The 14,777-nt window shown below is 37.6% G+C and overlaps 1 protein-coding gene across 1 annotated transcript in view; it reads left to right on the top strand.

The window, feature by feature from the left end:
- LOC150109261 (ankyrin repeat, SAM and basic leucine zipper domain-containing protein 1-like) overlaps nucleotides 1-14,777 on the top strand; it is a 162,119-nt gene that overhangs the window by 140,041 nt on the left and 7,301 nt on the right. The window contains exon 11 of the mRNA XM_090406814.1: nucleotides 10,855-10,959. Within this exon, the coding sequence (XP_090262940.1) occupies nucleotides 10,855-10,959 (105 nt within the window). The remainder of the gene's footprint in view (nucleotides 1-10,854; nucleotides 10,960-14,777) is intronic.

Here is a 14,777-nt window from a genome sequence, read left to right as displayed (position 1 = left end):
TTCAAAAAGCTGGAAATTTTTTTTGCACCTTATAATATTTCCTAGCGTTAGGAAGAGACCCCTGATCCAGACCGTGTCATAAGCTGATGTTAGGTCACTTTCATTGACCTAACATAAGCTGATGTTAGGTCAGTGAAAGTGGCTCCAGATTTAAGTTTCTTCTGGAAGCCTGCTTTAATCTGTGTTGTCATGGTCAGGACCTGGTCACAGCAACTTCTTCCTGGCCTGAAGCTGGCTTGTTCAATCGGGAGTGCTCTTTCGACAAGTGGTGAAATTCTTTTAGGGAGAATTCTTTCAAAGAGCTTAAAGGTGGAGCAACGCAAGGAGATAGGTCGGAGATTTTTCACATCATTTGGATCTTTCCCTGGTTTGGGCATGGCATTTATTTTGGCTTCCCGCCACAGATTTGGTAGTTTACCAGTCATTATAATTTCTGAGAAAAGAGTGGCCAGCCATGTTTGGCATTGTTGACCGAGATGTTTTAGAAACTCAGGGAGGATACCATCCACTCCTGCAGCCTTGCCGTTCTTGGTGAGTTTTAAGGCTACCTGTACCTCTTCCCGAGATACTGGGTGTACAAGTTCAGGAAGCTCGGGTCCCATCTTCAGGATTTGTTTGATGGAAGATTGCACAGTAATTTTTCCTGATAGAGCTGGGACGTATCTTGGAGGTTTTCAATAAATGATTAGCCATTTGATCAGGAGTTATTTCTGTTGTTTTGTGTGTTGTTGGTTCTGCTCCACCTAATTTTTTCGGAAGTGACCAGCTTTTCCAGCTAGATGTGGTGAAATCGAGTTCATGGATGGTTGAGATCCATCTTTCCTTTCTGTTTTTATCCGGGTTGCTATGAGCTCTTTAGCAACAGTTGGGTCTTCAGTTTCCTCATATTTGGCTAAAAGTTCCTCAGTTTCTCTACTCCAGCATGAGATATATTGTTTTCTGTAGCCTCTAGGAATAGAGGCTTTGGCTGCAGTTTTGATTAGTTTAACAAATCTAGGATAGCAATTAGGACTGGGTGGAATTGCTCTAATGGTTTGCTCAATTTGTTTCTGAAATGCATTCCAGTTGGACCTGCAAAGGTTCCATGTAGCAATTGGTGTTCCACTAATGACTGGGATTGATGTGCTTGTCTCTGTCAATGTAGGACAATGCTGACTATTAGGGAATCTGTTGAAGATGGTTCTGGTTGTTGGCAGAGGCTAGTCTTCAGAGTCTTTAGAGACTATGCACACATCTGGGGGTAGGTTCTGTTCCATCTGGTTGAGTGGAGAGTGGCTTCCTGCTTGGCATAGTAAATCAAATACAGGTTATATGTATCCATCCAGTTAACTAGATTATTACCGTTTCGGTTGTAGAGGAATAGCCCCACATGGTGTGATGAGAGTTTAAGTCGCCAACATAGATAGCAGGGTGAAGTGGTGGCCGGTCCATCCATCTGATCAGGCCAGGATTGCGATGGTTTGTAGACATTGTAGATGGTGGTATTTTGAACTTTAATACCTATGGAGTATTCTGCATCAGGTACACATTGGGTTATGTCCTTGAGGCCAGGCTGGATGTAGGTTGCCAGTCCATGCTTTTTTTAATTTTTTTTTTTATATGTATATTTTTTTTATGTTGGACCCATATATAGGAGGTTGGCTGGTCAACCTATAGTACGTTAGTAGCGTATATGGGTGGTGGGTTGCAAAAGGAGAAACTTGTTTACATTAGATTTGAATGCCTGTATGTTGTATTTCTTGGGAAATACATCTGGGGGAAGACTGTTCCACAATACTGCAGTAGCAGGGATGAATGAGGAGGAAAAGAAACTTGTTCTGTGGGTTTCTAGGTGTACTGTGAAAGATGTTGGCCGGCAGCTGTATGTGTTCCGATGGGCTTAGTACAGGGTGGGGGAATTATTGATGCTGTTTCAGATGAACATTTCCCATGGAAATATTTATAGAATATACAGATTGCGGAGACCAGGCGTCTATGTGAAAGTGGGGGGGAGTGAGTTGATGAGGGATGGGTCATTTATTAGTCTAATTGCTCTCCTCTGTATTGAGTCAAGCATTTTGAGGTAGCTTTTTGGAGCCCCACTCCAGATGTGAAAGCAGTATTTGAGAGCTGGGCAGATTTGTGACTTGTATAGTGTTAACAGCTGTTTAGAGGTGAAGTAGAATCTTGAGCGAAAGAGGAAGCCTAGTTTTTTGGAAGCTGAGGATGCAATGGTTGTGATGTGTTTGTGCCAGGAGAGGCTTGATGTCAAGGTAATTCTGAGGAGAGAAATTTCATCTTGTCTGAGGGTTATCGAAAACAATGCTGGGGGAAAATGGTTTTTTTTTTGTGAGAAATAAGACAAACTGGGTTTTACTAGCATTGAAGTTGATGAGGTTATCTGAGCCCCATTGTCAGATGGCTTGGAAGTCAGAATTAAGGGCAGTAGTGGTTGATGTTCTGTGGATTGAAGTGAGTTGTGTAGAGTAGGGTTTGTCAAATAAAAGGGAGGAATGTAATGTGCTGTCATCTGCAAAACTGTGTATTGGGTTAGAGGTCAACTGAAGTAGGTCATTGATATATAGGAAGAGGGTCGGTGAGAGAACTGAACCTTGTGGGACCCCAGCATTTGTTGGATGTTGAGAGGATAGGGAGCAGTCTACCATCACACATATGTGCATCCGGACAGGAAGCTGGCAATCCATCTGCAGAAGTCCTGAGGCAGTCCAAATGATGAGAGTTTGCTTAGTAAGCCTTTATGCCAGACTCGGTCAAAGGCTTTGGAGATATCGATTGCAACTACTTGGGATTCACCGAATTTCTCCATGGCGTTTGTCCAGTGATGGGTGATGTATGAGAGTAGATCTCCTGTTGAACGGCTTTGACGGAATCCGTACTGGTGGTCGCTTAATAGCCGGGTACCTTCAAGGTAGATTAGGAGATGAGAGTTGATGATTTTCTCCATTACTTTAGATAGGACTGAAGTGAGTGAGATAGGGTGGTAGTTAGATGGTAGTGATTTGTCACCCTTTTTAGGAATGGGTTGAATATAGGCCAGTTTCCAGGTTTTGGGATATACCAGTGGAGTAAGATAGTGTGTACAGGTGACATAGGATAGGAGTCAGTTCCGATGCACAGACCTTCAGGATAATCGGGAGAATGCCGTCAGGGCCAGGAGACTTTTTTGTGTCTAATTTAGACAGGTTTGCGATGTCTTTTTGGCAAAAGGATACAGGAGGCATTGTATGTTGGGCAGGTGGAATGACTGGAGGGCTTTTGCCATTGTCTGTGCATTGGAGGCAAAGTGTGATGTCAGGTGATTAGCTTTTTCTATGGGTAATGTTGCTATTGAGCCATCTGGGTATGATGGTGGGAATAGTGTAGGGCAAAAGTTATTGCCAATTACCTTGGCAAGAGACCAAAAGGCACGGCTGCCATTTGGATAGGCTATAAGCTTCCTGCTTTTGGCCCATTCAAATTTTGTTTTGGAAGTATTGATAATTTTCTTGCATTTGTTTCGGGCTTCAGTATAGGTATTGAATGAGGATGGGGTTCTTGATTTGAGCCAGTTGTGGTATGCCTGATTTTTCATTTGTACAGCCTTGGCACATTTTTTGGAGAACCAGGGTTTAGTTAGGGGACAGCAGGTCTGTGTAGTGTGGGGAATATATGTTTTCATGCCAGTGAGGATCACTTTGGTGATGCGTTCAGTGCATATGTTTGGACTGGAAGGCCGGAAACAATAGTCGAACCGTGGGAATGAAGCATAGTAGTCTTGGAGACTGTCCCATTTGGCACTGTTATAATGCCAAACTACTCTTGTGTGGGGGTGACCGTGTAAGCGTAGTTTGGCATTATAACAGTGGTCAGAATTGCCTGGGGGGGGAGGGGCTCACTACATTCACTGTATATTTGGAGGGGTCATTAGTAAGGAAGAGATCTAGGGTATTTGGGGTGTGGTTTGGGTTATCTGGTATTCTGGTCGGTTTTTGAACAATTTGTGAGAGGTCATTAGTGACTGCTTGGGATGGCAGTTATAAGACACGAGAATTAGGCCTAGGATCTTTAGTCTATTGAGGGCTGTGTCAGGCACATGGGTTTCCTGGAGAGCCAAGACGTCAATTGCTTTGTGTTTGGCTATTTTGCCGATGGCTTTGGATTTAGATAGATAGTCTTTCTATGTTTAGTGAACGTATCTCGAGAGAGTGTTGTTTAGGGGAATGCAACTTATTTTTCAAAGCTTGCCCTCCACCCAAACAAGCAACGTGATCCTTGTTATTCTGGGAAACGATCAGGCCGGCATGGAGCTTTTTAAGTTTTGTATTCATCATAGTTGCTGTAAGTGGTCCAAGAGGCTTGGTACCTTTGGATGCCCTGAGATTCTTTTATACAACTGTTAACACTCATTAACGGCTATATAGATCTGTTATTTGGTTTTTTAACGAACTTTTTTGATGTTCATAATACCAACAAGCGAACTTGTTTTTTTGTAATTTCTTATAGTTTGTGCTTTAAACTGTTAGTCCTCTTTACCCTTGAAGATGTTAGTCTTATGACTAACGAAACTTGTCGGGTGTTGTTTTTAGTACTGGTTTAGTTTTAAAAACAGTTTTCTTTAATAAACATGTGTGGTCACAAAACCGGAATAACTATATTGAACTTTTAAGAATTTTGTCATTATTTAAAATAAAACAAATAAAACATCAAAAATAAAATTTTGCTCCAGTGCAGTATTTTGCAGAAAAATAAGATATAAATCTGTTCGATGTTAGGATATACCATTTACTTGGACTTGCTCCTGGTTAAATTAAATAGTAATCTCGCTTGTGTTCTCTGTTGTTCATAATGGATGAAGGGGATAGATTGAGCAATTTATTGTCTGTTAACTCAAGTTCAGAGCTAGCTCTACCTGAAATCAGTAAACATGTATTTCTGTACAATACAGCTCATAATTTTAATACAGATATTAGTTGCAAATTTTTTTCCACTTGGTTAGACTATAATAAATTTAGTTTAATCCTTTATCCAAGTGTAAGCAAACAAAGTTTGTGCTTGAAGCATTTTCAGGACTGAGGCAACTCATGGTAAAGGTGGACCAAGCTCTCAACACTACTTGTCTTAGTATCTCCCATAATGTAAAGCACATCTCCTTACAGACGTGTATAATGCTATGCATTAAGGAAGGGCCACTACCCAGACCGGTTTTCAAACTTTATTGAGGTCTCGTCAGTGGGAGCCAGACTTAGAGGTGGTGATACTAAGGTGGAAGCAATGGAGAGGTCATATTTACCTATACGAGTTGCTATTTTCTGATTAGGAAAATAGTAATAGTTCATCAAATCAATACAAAATTGACTACTATAACATTAATACTTGCTGGTTGATTCTGCAAGTTTTTGATCTATTATAACCACAACAGTGAGGAGAACTCACCAGAAATGCTTTGGAAGGAGTCAAATTTATAAGACAGGATACAGCCAAGAAGTATCTCGGCTCAATAAGACCAAGAGACCCATGAATATCAGATTCAACATGGGATCTAATCAAAAGAAGGTGGTTGGAGAAACAAAGAGACACAGGGACTGAAGAATATAAGAGATTTCATAGAGAAGTCAGCAATCCTGCAGGACAAGGAAAGTTTTATACTAGTAAGTGTGAAGAGATAGAGTTCCAGATGAGGAGGCACAGTTATATAAAACCATATTTCATTTAGTTCATGACCTAAAGCACAAGTTTAAGCCCAAATTGAATGTCATCAATGACAGGAATGGAACAGTACTAACAGAAGCATTAAATCAAAAGCAGATGGAAAGAATACTGTGAGGAACTGTACAGCAGAGGATAAAGAAAATTTGAAGGAGCCCTCTCACCAGAAAAATTTCTATTTAGAACCACATCTGCTTAGGCATGAGATTGAAAGAGCAGTTAAACAGCTTAATAGCAATAAAGTCCCAGGTGCAAATGGAATCCCAGCAGAGTTGATTAAAGCTACAGGGGTTGGAGAAATAAGAGTGTTTCATATATTGATTACAAGGATATAGGAGAAAGGATAATGGCCTAGAGACTGGAAGAAGTCAATTTTCACACCACTACATAAGAAAGATATGAAGGATTACAAGAACTATAGAACTATTAATTTAATCTTTCATCCAAGCAAGATTTTATTAAAGATCATTGTTAAATAGGATTGAGGCCAAAGTTGAGGCAGAGATGCCCTAAGAAACAAGCAGATTTTAGGAAAGGTAAGTACACCAGAGATCAGATCCTTTGCCTTAGACAGATCATAAAAAAGTATAAAGAACTTGCTCTCTATGATAATGTGTTTCATGTATACTCTAAAGCTTTGGACTGTGTTCAGCATATGAAACGGGGAAGTAATGAAAAGAATGGGTTTTCCTCAACATGCTATCAGTTGACAGATAACTTGTACAGTGAGCAAGAAGCCATGGTAAGAACAGGTTCGATTAACTGATTGGCTTCAGATTGGAAAGAGAGTTATGCAAGGGTGCCTACTATCTCACTTATTTAGTATCTATGCTGAAGATATTAGGTGTGTAACATTGGATGGGCTCAAGACAGAAATTAGGATAGGTGGTAGAATGATCAGTAATCTGGCTGATCAATCTGGATTGGTGCTAGAAAGGATCGGCAGAACTTGAAGGCTCCTTAAGGATATCAACAGAAGAAATTTGAAATGCTTTGGACACATTGAAAGCATGAAGGAGGACTTCTCAAAACAGTAATAGGAGGTAAAGTTCCTTAAAAAGGTTCCTGGTGCACATTATCTCCATTGTTATTCATTATCTATATGGATCACATTATGAAGGAAAGTGGTATTAAATCTGATATCAAAATTGGCAATGTTAATCTTATTTTACTTCATGCAGATGATGTTATACTTCTAAATACCAGCACTAGTCTGCAAGATTTCCTGATTAAATTGAATAACTGTTGTAATAAGTTTGGTATGAAAATCAGCAATAAAAAGATAAAGACAATGAAAATTGACAGAGACGTTGAAAACCTCAACTGTTTCCTGAATGGTGAACCTATAGAAGAAATAAAACATTTCTGCTTTTTAGGCACAATGTTTAGTGAAGATGGCAAATTAAATATGGAAATTGACAATAGAATTAGTAAAGCATGGGGGTGCTTAAGGGTCAAAGCTGTATAACTGAGAGGAGACCTCTACGTAGCCTTTAAAGGAATGTGGAGAACCGACCAGGGCTTCTGACCTAATCTCCAATCCTCACCTTCTCGTGGTGCACCCTGTTGGGTATCTACCTGGATACTGAATGAACAAGGATGGGCTGGCAATTTGGGATTTAGCCTACCAAATTGTATTCTTATTGGTTAAACCAAAATAAAAAAATGATGGTACAACATGACAAAATTTCATGCCGGCTGGGGCGTTGCCCGGTTAAACAAGGCCCCCATTGTTTTCGTCTGGGAACCAGGGCGAACAGCAAAAAGTCAGCTACTGGAACAAATCTGAAAACACACCCCAACTCAACATCACCAGAGTTAAAGATCGGTACTATCAACGTAAGAAGCTTGAATGGCAAAGAAATGGAGCTAGCTAAGGAATTAGATAAGTACCAGATCGACATAATAAGGGTGACTGAAACAAAAAAGACAAAAACTGGTGAGATCTTTCTGAGCAATAAATACAAAATGTTATATTCAGGCAATGACAATGAAGGAAAAGAAGGAGTAGCCATAGTATTCAACACAAAATATGAGGCTAATCTTCTTGAATGGCAGTCAGTCTCAAGTAGAGTAATGTGGGCAAATATGAGAATGGGGAACTGGACAATGAAACTTATTTGTGCCTATGGTCCCACAGAAGGTAGAAGTGGAGGAATTTTTTGAGGCTTTAGAAAAAGCAACTGACACGATGAAAAAGGAAAAGTAGGTCCTTGTTGGGGATCTAAATAGCAGAGTAGGAAATGATTGTGAGACATACAAAAATATTTTGGGGAAAATTTGGAGAAAAGAGCAAAGCTAATAATAATGGCAAATATCTGTTGGATTTCTACTCAGGACATGGACTGGTTATTACTAACACCATGTTCCAACATAAAAAATGTGCACAAATTCACATGGAGAGAAGAGGCAAGTAATAAGAAAAGTCTCATTGACCATGTTATTGTTGATAGTGATGTTTTCTCCCTGGTGCAGGACACCAGAGTGTACAGAGGATTTGAAATTGGAAGTGATCACTATTTAGTCTTGAGCAGGATAAAATTGAATATCATATTGAAAAGAATGACATGTAAGAAAGTTTTAAAGCGAATAAAAGTTGAGCAGCTCTCAGATGTGAACTGTAGACTAAAATACACAAAGATTATTGAATAAAAAATGAAAGAGTTTGAGAACAGGAACCAAACCTTGGAGATTCAGTGGCAAGCCTTAAAGAAAACCTTGCTAGAGAGGCATGTGCTGAAGTTGTCTGCAAGGATAGAAAAATTAGAACTCCATGGTGTACACGGGAAGTTAAAGAGGCAATGAAGGAAAAGAAGAAAGCATATCAAAAGTTCCTGGCAAATAAGTCAGCTTTTACTCACAGAATACAGAGACAAATGTAAGAAAGCTAAACAGTGTGTAAAACTAGCTAAACAAAAGTCATGGGAGGACTTTGGCAAGAATATAGAAAATAAATATCAAGAAGGTGGCAAAATATTCTGGAGGTTGTTGAAGAAGCTTAGGAATGGAGGAAAGAGTGCTGTAAAAGGAGTTAGAGATGATAAAGGTGACATGAAAACAGGAGAAAAAGATATCTTTGAAGTATGGAGTAATTACTTTGAAAAACTGCTAAATGAAACAAGCAGTGATGACAGCACAGTGATAAAAAACACTGACCAGGCATGCAGTCAGGAATACATATCCTTACTTGAAGTAGAAAAAGCCATCAAAGGTTTGAAATGTGGAAAGGCAGCAGGAGTAGATGATATTCGACCAGAAATGCTGAAGTATGGTGGTATAAAAGTCTTACAGTGGCTGCACTGCATAGTTCAGAAAGCTTGGACAGAGGGACGAATTCCCGGTGATTGGAGTAGAGCTCTCATAGTACCATATATAAAAAGGGAAATGAAGCTGAATGTGAGAATTACAGAGGTATTTCCCTACACTCAGTAGGGCAGGATAGTAGGAAAAATGAATATATGAGGAAAGAACTTGACATTGTCAGCATCCAGAAATGCATTAGCAGAGCTAATCTCAGGTGGTATGGTCACTTAAACAGAATGGGCGAAGAAAGATTAGCAAAACAAGTGTTCTCTGCCAGGTTGGCAGCAAAACGAGCCAGAGGAAGACCAAGATATAGGTGGATTGATACGGTACAAAGTGCCTTAGACGATAGAAATATGAGATCTGATAATGTTGTCTTGACAAGTAACAGACTGATTTGGAGGAGAATTGTAGAAAAGAGTTAGTAATGATGTAATTTTTTTCATGTAGTACTATCATATCCTGTGCACCCCTTAACGGTATATGGCAGGAATTTGATAATGATGGCATGGTAAGAAATCAGCTGAATAAATGTATATAGAATAAGAAAGAAATTAGTCAAAACACTAAATTAGCTGTATACAAGATGACATTCAATGTAATTTTAACTTATGGATCTGAGAGCTAGGTTAGAAATAAAACGCTTGATCAAAGACTTGTAGACTTCTGGTATGAGAATTCTGAGGAAGATTAGTGTGCAACGAAAAGATGGCATCAATGGCTGTATCACATTAAAAATGAGGATATTAGGAAAGAACTTACCATTGTTATCATTCAGGAATGGGTTAGCAGATCTAATTTCAGGTGGTATGGCCACTGAAACAGAATTTGGAGAGGAAAGATTAGCTAAACAAGTGTTCTTTGTCAGAATGCCAGGAAAAAGACCGAGATTTAGATGGAGGAAAATTTTGATCAGATAACTTTATCATGTTGTACTATCATAATTATCCTATACACCTCCCTGAATGTACATATCAGAAATTTGATGATAAGTTCCTGGAAAAAGAGGAAAGTTAGATCATCAGTCATAGTCTATAGTGATTGATCTTCAGAGAGTTGAAGACTCCAGAAAAGCATACAACAGGACCACACGGCAAGGACTGGTGTGGCACATCACCGAGTATCTGTCATAATTGACCTGGATATATAATGTGTTGTTGAAATGTATAAATGTAATCAAGCAGGTAAATAAAATTTTTCTCTTTAAAAATACTTCTAAACTTGTCCCTAAAATACTTTTGTAAGTTTGTAGTGGCTACAGTACTTTATAATTCAGTACTGGGAAATTAATAGAAGTTCAGCGAAATTGAAAATTAAAATTGTAACGAGTTACAGAAAAGCAATGTAACTTGCATGCCATTTTTGTTGAAATTAAGATTAAGTATATTTATGATAATCATTCTTATAACAGCTTTTTTTCTGCAGTTAATCAAAACCCTGTTTCAAAAAAGAATAAGTATTATTATTTGATACCAATTAGACAAATAATTTGGAAATGATCTTTTTCCTCACTTTTATTAGAAAAATGAATATTTTGATCATTTCTGGATAAATTACAAGTAGAATTTTTTTTTTTTAAATGCTCATTTCATATCTGTCGGCATGGTTTTCTGTTAATGAGAATAAATAATGTATACAGAAAAATAAAATGATGGGGGGGACAGTGTTTCCTAAGCATTCAGATTATTTAGAAATCACTCCTATATTTGACTCAGTAAGTTTTGAGTAATGAGACTTATTTCAAAGAAACCGAAAAACATGTAAAATCATTCATTTGGTGAGAGAATCAAATCTGCTTTGGATTCTATGAGTATGCTAAATTATCAACATTTGAATGATTAAAACTTGTCTTCTGTTTATTTCCAGGAAGCTTCCAATGTTCAAAAACTAATGAAAAAATCTGATGATGCAATCAAGAATGTGAGGTTGTTGTATGATGAACTTCGTTTTTTAAAGATTTACTTAGACAAGGTGAGTAATGCATTTAGGGTGATATTTTTTATAAAGGTTGATTAAAAAAAAAATCTTCTTATAGATTTTTGCAGTTCGGTACTCCCAGATATATATAGTGATCCTTCAGTTTCCAATTTCCAAGTTGGATAACTGAAGGTATAGATACCTGCCACTGTACTAGAAGTTGGTAGACACTACCTCAGTGAAGGTTGTCATTTAAAGATCAGATAATTGAAAAATCACTCGTTGCCAATAAATGGTTTAAAATTTCATTTGTTTCAACAGAACCCCACCTATATACATACCTTGGAAAATTATGGTCAAGCTGATTTAACTATGATTTATAACGTGCCCCCCCAGAGATATTTAAATATTGTAAAAAAATGAAAATGCAAGAATTGAGTAATAAGATAATTTGAGCTTTGCAAGCATTGAAGTTAATTAACTTCAATCAGATTGCATAATAGGCATTGAAGAATAGTTTGGGAATTTGGCATTTACTTTTGTAGAAATGGATATTTAAGATGGTTAGGTGATTTGTGTATTTAAGGTTTGTCATATCAGAAAGAAGAGTACAGTATATTTTCATTAGCCACATGGCAGTTAAGTGGAGAGAGTCATTAATATATAGAAGAGATTCTATGTATTTTAGTATCCCAGCAATTAATTGCAGATTTTTAGAATAAAGATCAATTCACCACCACTGTTTCGAGATAGAAATCTGGAATTCAAGTGTAGATATCAGATGACGATCATAAGATAGCAGCTGACTTAATAGGTTGTGTCAAAGCCAATCAAATGTCTCAGATATTAAGAACAACCACTTGAGTTTCTCAAAAATTTTCCATGTATTTGTCTGACGATATGTCTAAAGCCTGGATGACATTAGCAAGAAGATTCCCTGCTGATCCATAGTAGAATCCATACTGGCAATCATATATACAGGGTGTTCGGGATAAATTTGACAGTTTCGTAAGGAAAAAGAAAATCTTCTTTGTATCTATTAAATTTAATGAATTGAGAAAAAAACATTACAGGCAGAGTTAATTACAATACTATCAACAAGATTTACTCAAAATAACCACCATTAGCATCGATCACAGCTTCAATTCTGCTTCGGAACCTCGAACAAGCTGATGCTACAGTCTCCCTGGGAAGGGCCGCAAAAACTGTTTTAATTTTATCCATTAACTGGGCTTTTGTATTACTGGAAGTGCGATTGGTGTCTTTTTCAACTGCGCCCCATACAAAATAATCCATGGGGTTAAGGTCTGGGGAGTTTGGAGGCCAAACATTTGGACTGGTGAAGTCGTAGAAATTTTCAGACAACCATTTTTGACTTTTCCCAGAGGTGTGGCAAGGGGCCGAATCCTGCTGCCATACATACGGCCTACCATTGGCTACCCTTGTTATCCAGGGCTTGACTACAGTTAGCAACTCCACGAACAAAGCCCGAATTCCAATGCCAGGGTTCTTCAACACCTGTTCCTGCAGATTTGCGAGGAATTCTGCTGTACGAACGCAATCAGATCGTCTGCTAGGGATCTTTCTTCTTGCTACATCCTCGTAGTCACCATTGCAAGTCTCTAGTTCATGCCTGATTGTTTTTACTGTATTCAGGGAGCATTGGGCAGCAGTCGTAATATCCTTATTTTGATGGCGGGCACGAATCATCATGATACAAGTTATTCTCTTCCATGATTCAGGTGGGTTCCAGCTATCCATCCTTTCTGACATCTTGTATATGAATGAAGAAGGGTCCAAACTTTTAAATGAAGAGAAGTGTGTGTTAATACATGTAACTTACGGAAAAATATAATTAATTATAAATATGTCAAATTTATCCCGAACACCCTGTATATCCCAATAATGTAGAAGTTGGTTGTTAATGAAGTTCTCTATTGCTTTAGAAAGAATAGAAGAGAATAGATTATAATTTGATGATTCTCTTCTTAGAAATAAGTTAAATATGGACTAATTTCCAGACCTTAAGCTAAAATAATAATTTTAGCTTGAGGTCTGGAAATTAGTTTTAATTTTAGAAAATCATAACTTTCTAATGTTAAATCTGGTGTGAGACAAGGATGTACATTATCTATATGGATCACATTAAGAAGGAAAGTGGTATTAAACATGATATCAGAATTGGAGATGTTAATGTCAGCTCTTTGCTTTATGTGGACGATGTTATATTTCTAAATAAATCCGCTACAAATTTGCAAGATTCCCTGACTAAATTGAATAACTGTTGTCATAGATATGGTATGAAGGTCAGCAATAACAAGACAAAGATAATGAAAATAGACACAAGCATTGAAAATATCAGCTGCATTGTGAATGGAGACTTATAGAACAAGTAAAACATTTCAGCTACTTAGGCATGATTTTTAGTGAAGATGGTAAATTAAATATGGAAATAAACAACAGAATCAGCAAAGCTGGTATGGTGGGAAGTCAATTGAATAAATTCATATGGAATAAGAGAGAAATTAGTCAAAACACTAAATTAACTGTATACAAGACAGTGTTCAAACCAATTTTAACTTATGGATCTGAGTCAGAAGTAAAACACTTGACCAAACAATAGAGACAGCAGATATGAGAGTATTGAGAAAGATTAGGGACATGAACAGATGACATCAATGGTAATATTTATATTAAAAACATAGATGTTAGGAAAGAACTTAACATTGTCAGCATCCAGGAATGCGTTAACAGAGCTAATCTCAGGTGGTATGGTCCCTTAAACAGAATGGGCGAGGAAAGATTAGCCAAACAAGTGTTCTCTGCCAGGTTGGCAGGAAAAAGATCCAGAGGAAGACCAAGATATAGGGTGATTGATACGGTAAAAAGTGCCTTAGAAGATATGTAAATATAACGATCTGATAATGTTGTAGCTTTGACAGGTAACAGATTGATTTGGCAGGAAATTGTAGGTGGGAAGTTAGTAATGATGTAAATTTTTCATGTAGTACTATCATATCTTGTACATCCCTTGAGGGTAAATGTCAGAAATTTGATGATGATGATTTATTACAACAGTTATTCAATTTAGCTAGGGAATCTTGCAGCCTAAGCCTTTTTATTTCCCTTTACAGACTTCTACTGGATTTATTTAAAAGTATAACATCTACATAAATTAAACAGCTGAGATTAACATCTCCAATTTTGATATCAGGTTTAATACCACTTTCCTTCATAATGTGATCTATATAGATAATGAATAACAGTGGAGATAATGTACATCCTTGTCAAACACTAGATTTAAAATGAAACCATCTTCCTGTGCTTCAATTCTTACTGCTGACTTACAGATGAAGACTAAGTATTGCTTGATATAATGTCCTGTTGACACGATACAACTGTAGCATTTTGAATAGCTTTTCTCTTGGTGCCTTGTTATATGCCTTTTGCAGGTCTACAAACTTTAAATACAGAACTTTGTTATATTCCATGATTTCTCAACTATTTGTCATAAAGTGAAAATGTGATCCTGATAGCCTCTATTTGGCATCTTCACTCAGGCTTTCCTTCCATAATCCTTCTCAACCGTTTCTCAAGTAATCTCGCATAAATCTTACCAGGAACACTCAGTAGAAAAATACCTCTGTAATTCTCACATTCAGTATTTCCATTTTTATATATGGGTACTATAAGAGCTCTACTCAGAATCATCTAGAATCCGTCCCTCTGTCCAGAACTTCTGAACTATACAGTGCAGCCACTGCAAGATTTTTTATATCTCCATACTTGAGCATTTGTGCTTGAATATCATCAACTCTGGCTGCTTTTCCACATTTCAGGTTTTTGATGCCTTTTTCCACTTCAAGTATGGA

This window comes from Typopeltis vanoorti, chromosome 2, assembly GCF_054136105.1.
Source record: "Typopeltis vanoorti isolate ZY-2024b chromosome 2, IOZ_Tvanoo_1.0, whole genome shotgun sequence".
In the NCBI taxonomy this organism is placed as follows: domain Eukaryota; kingdom Metazoa; phylum Arthropoda; class Arachnida; order Uropygi; family Thelyphonidae; genus Typopeltis; species Typopeltis vanoorti.
This window is presented reverse-complemented; position numbering and strand designations above follow the sequence as displayed.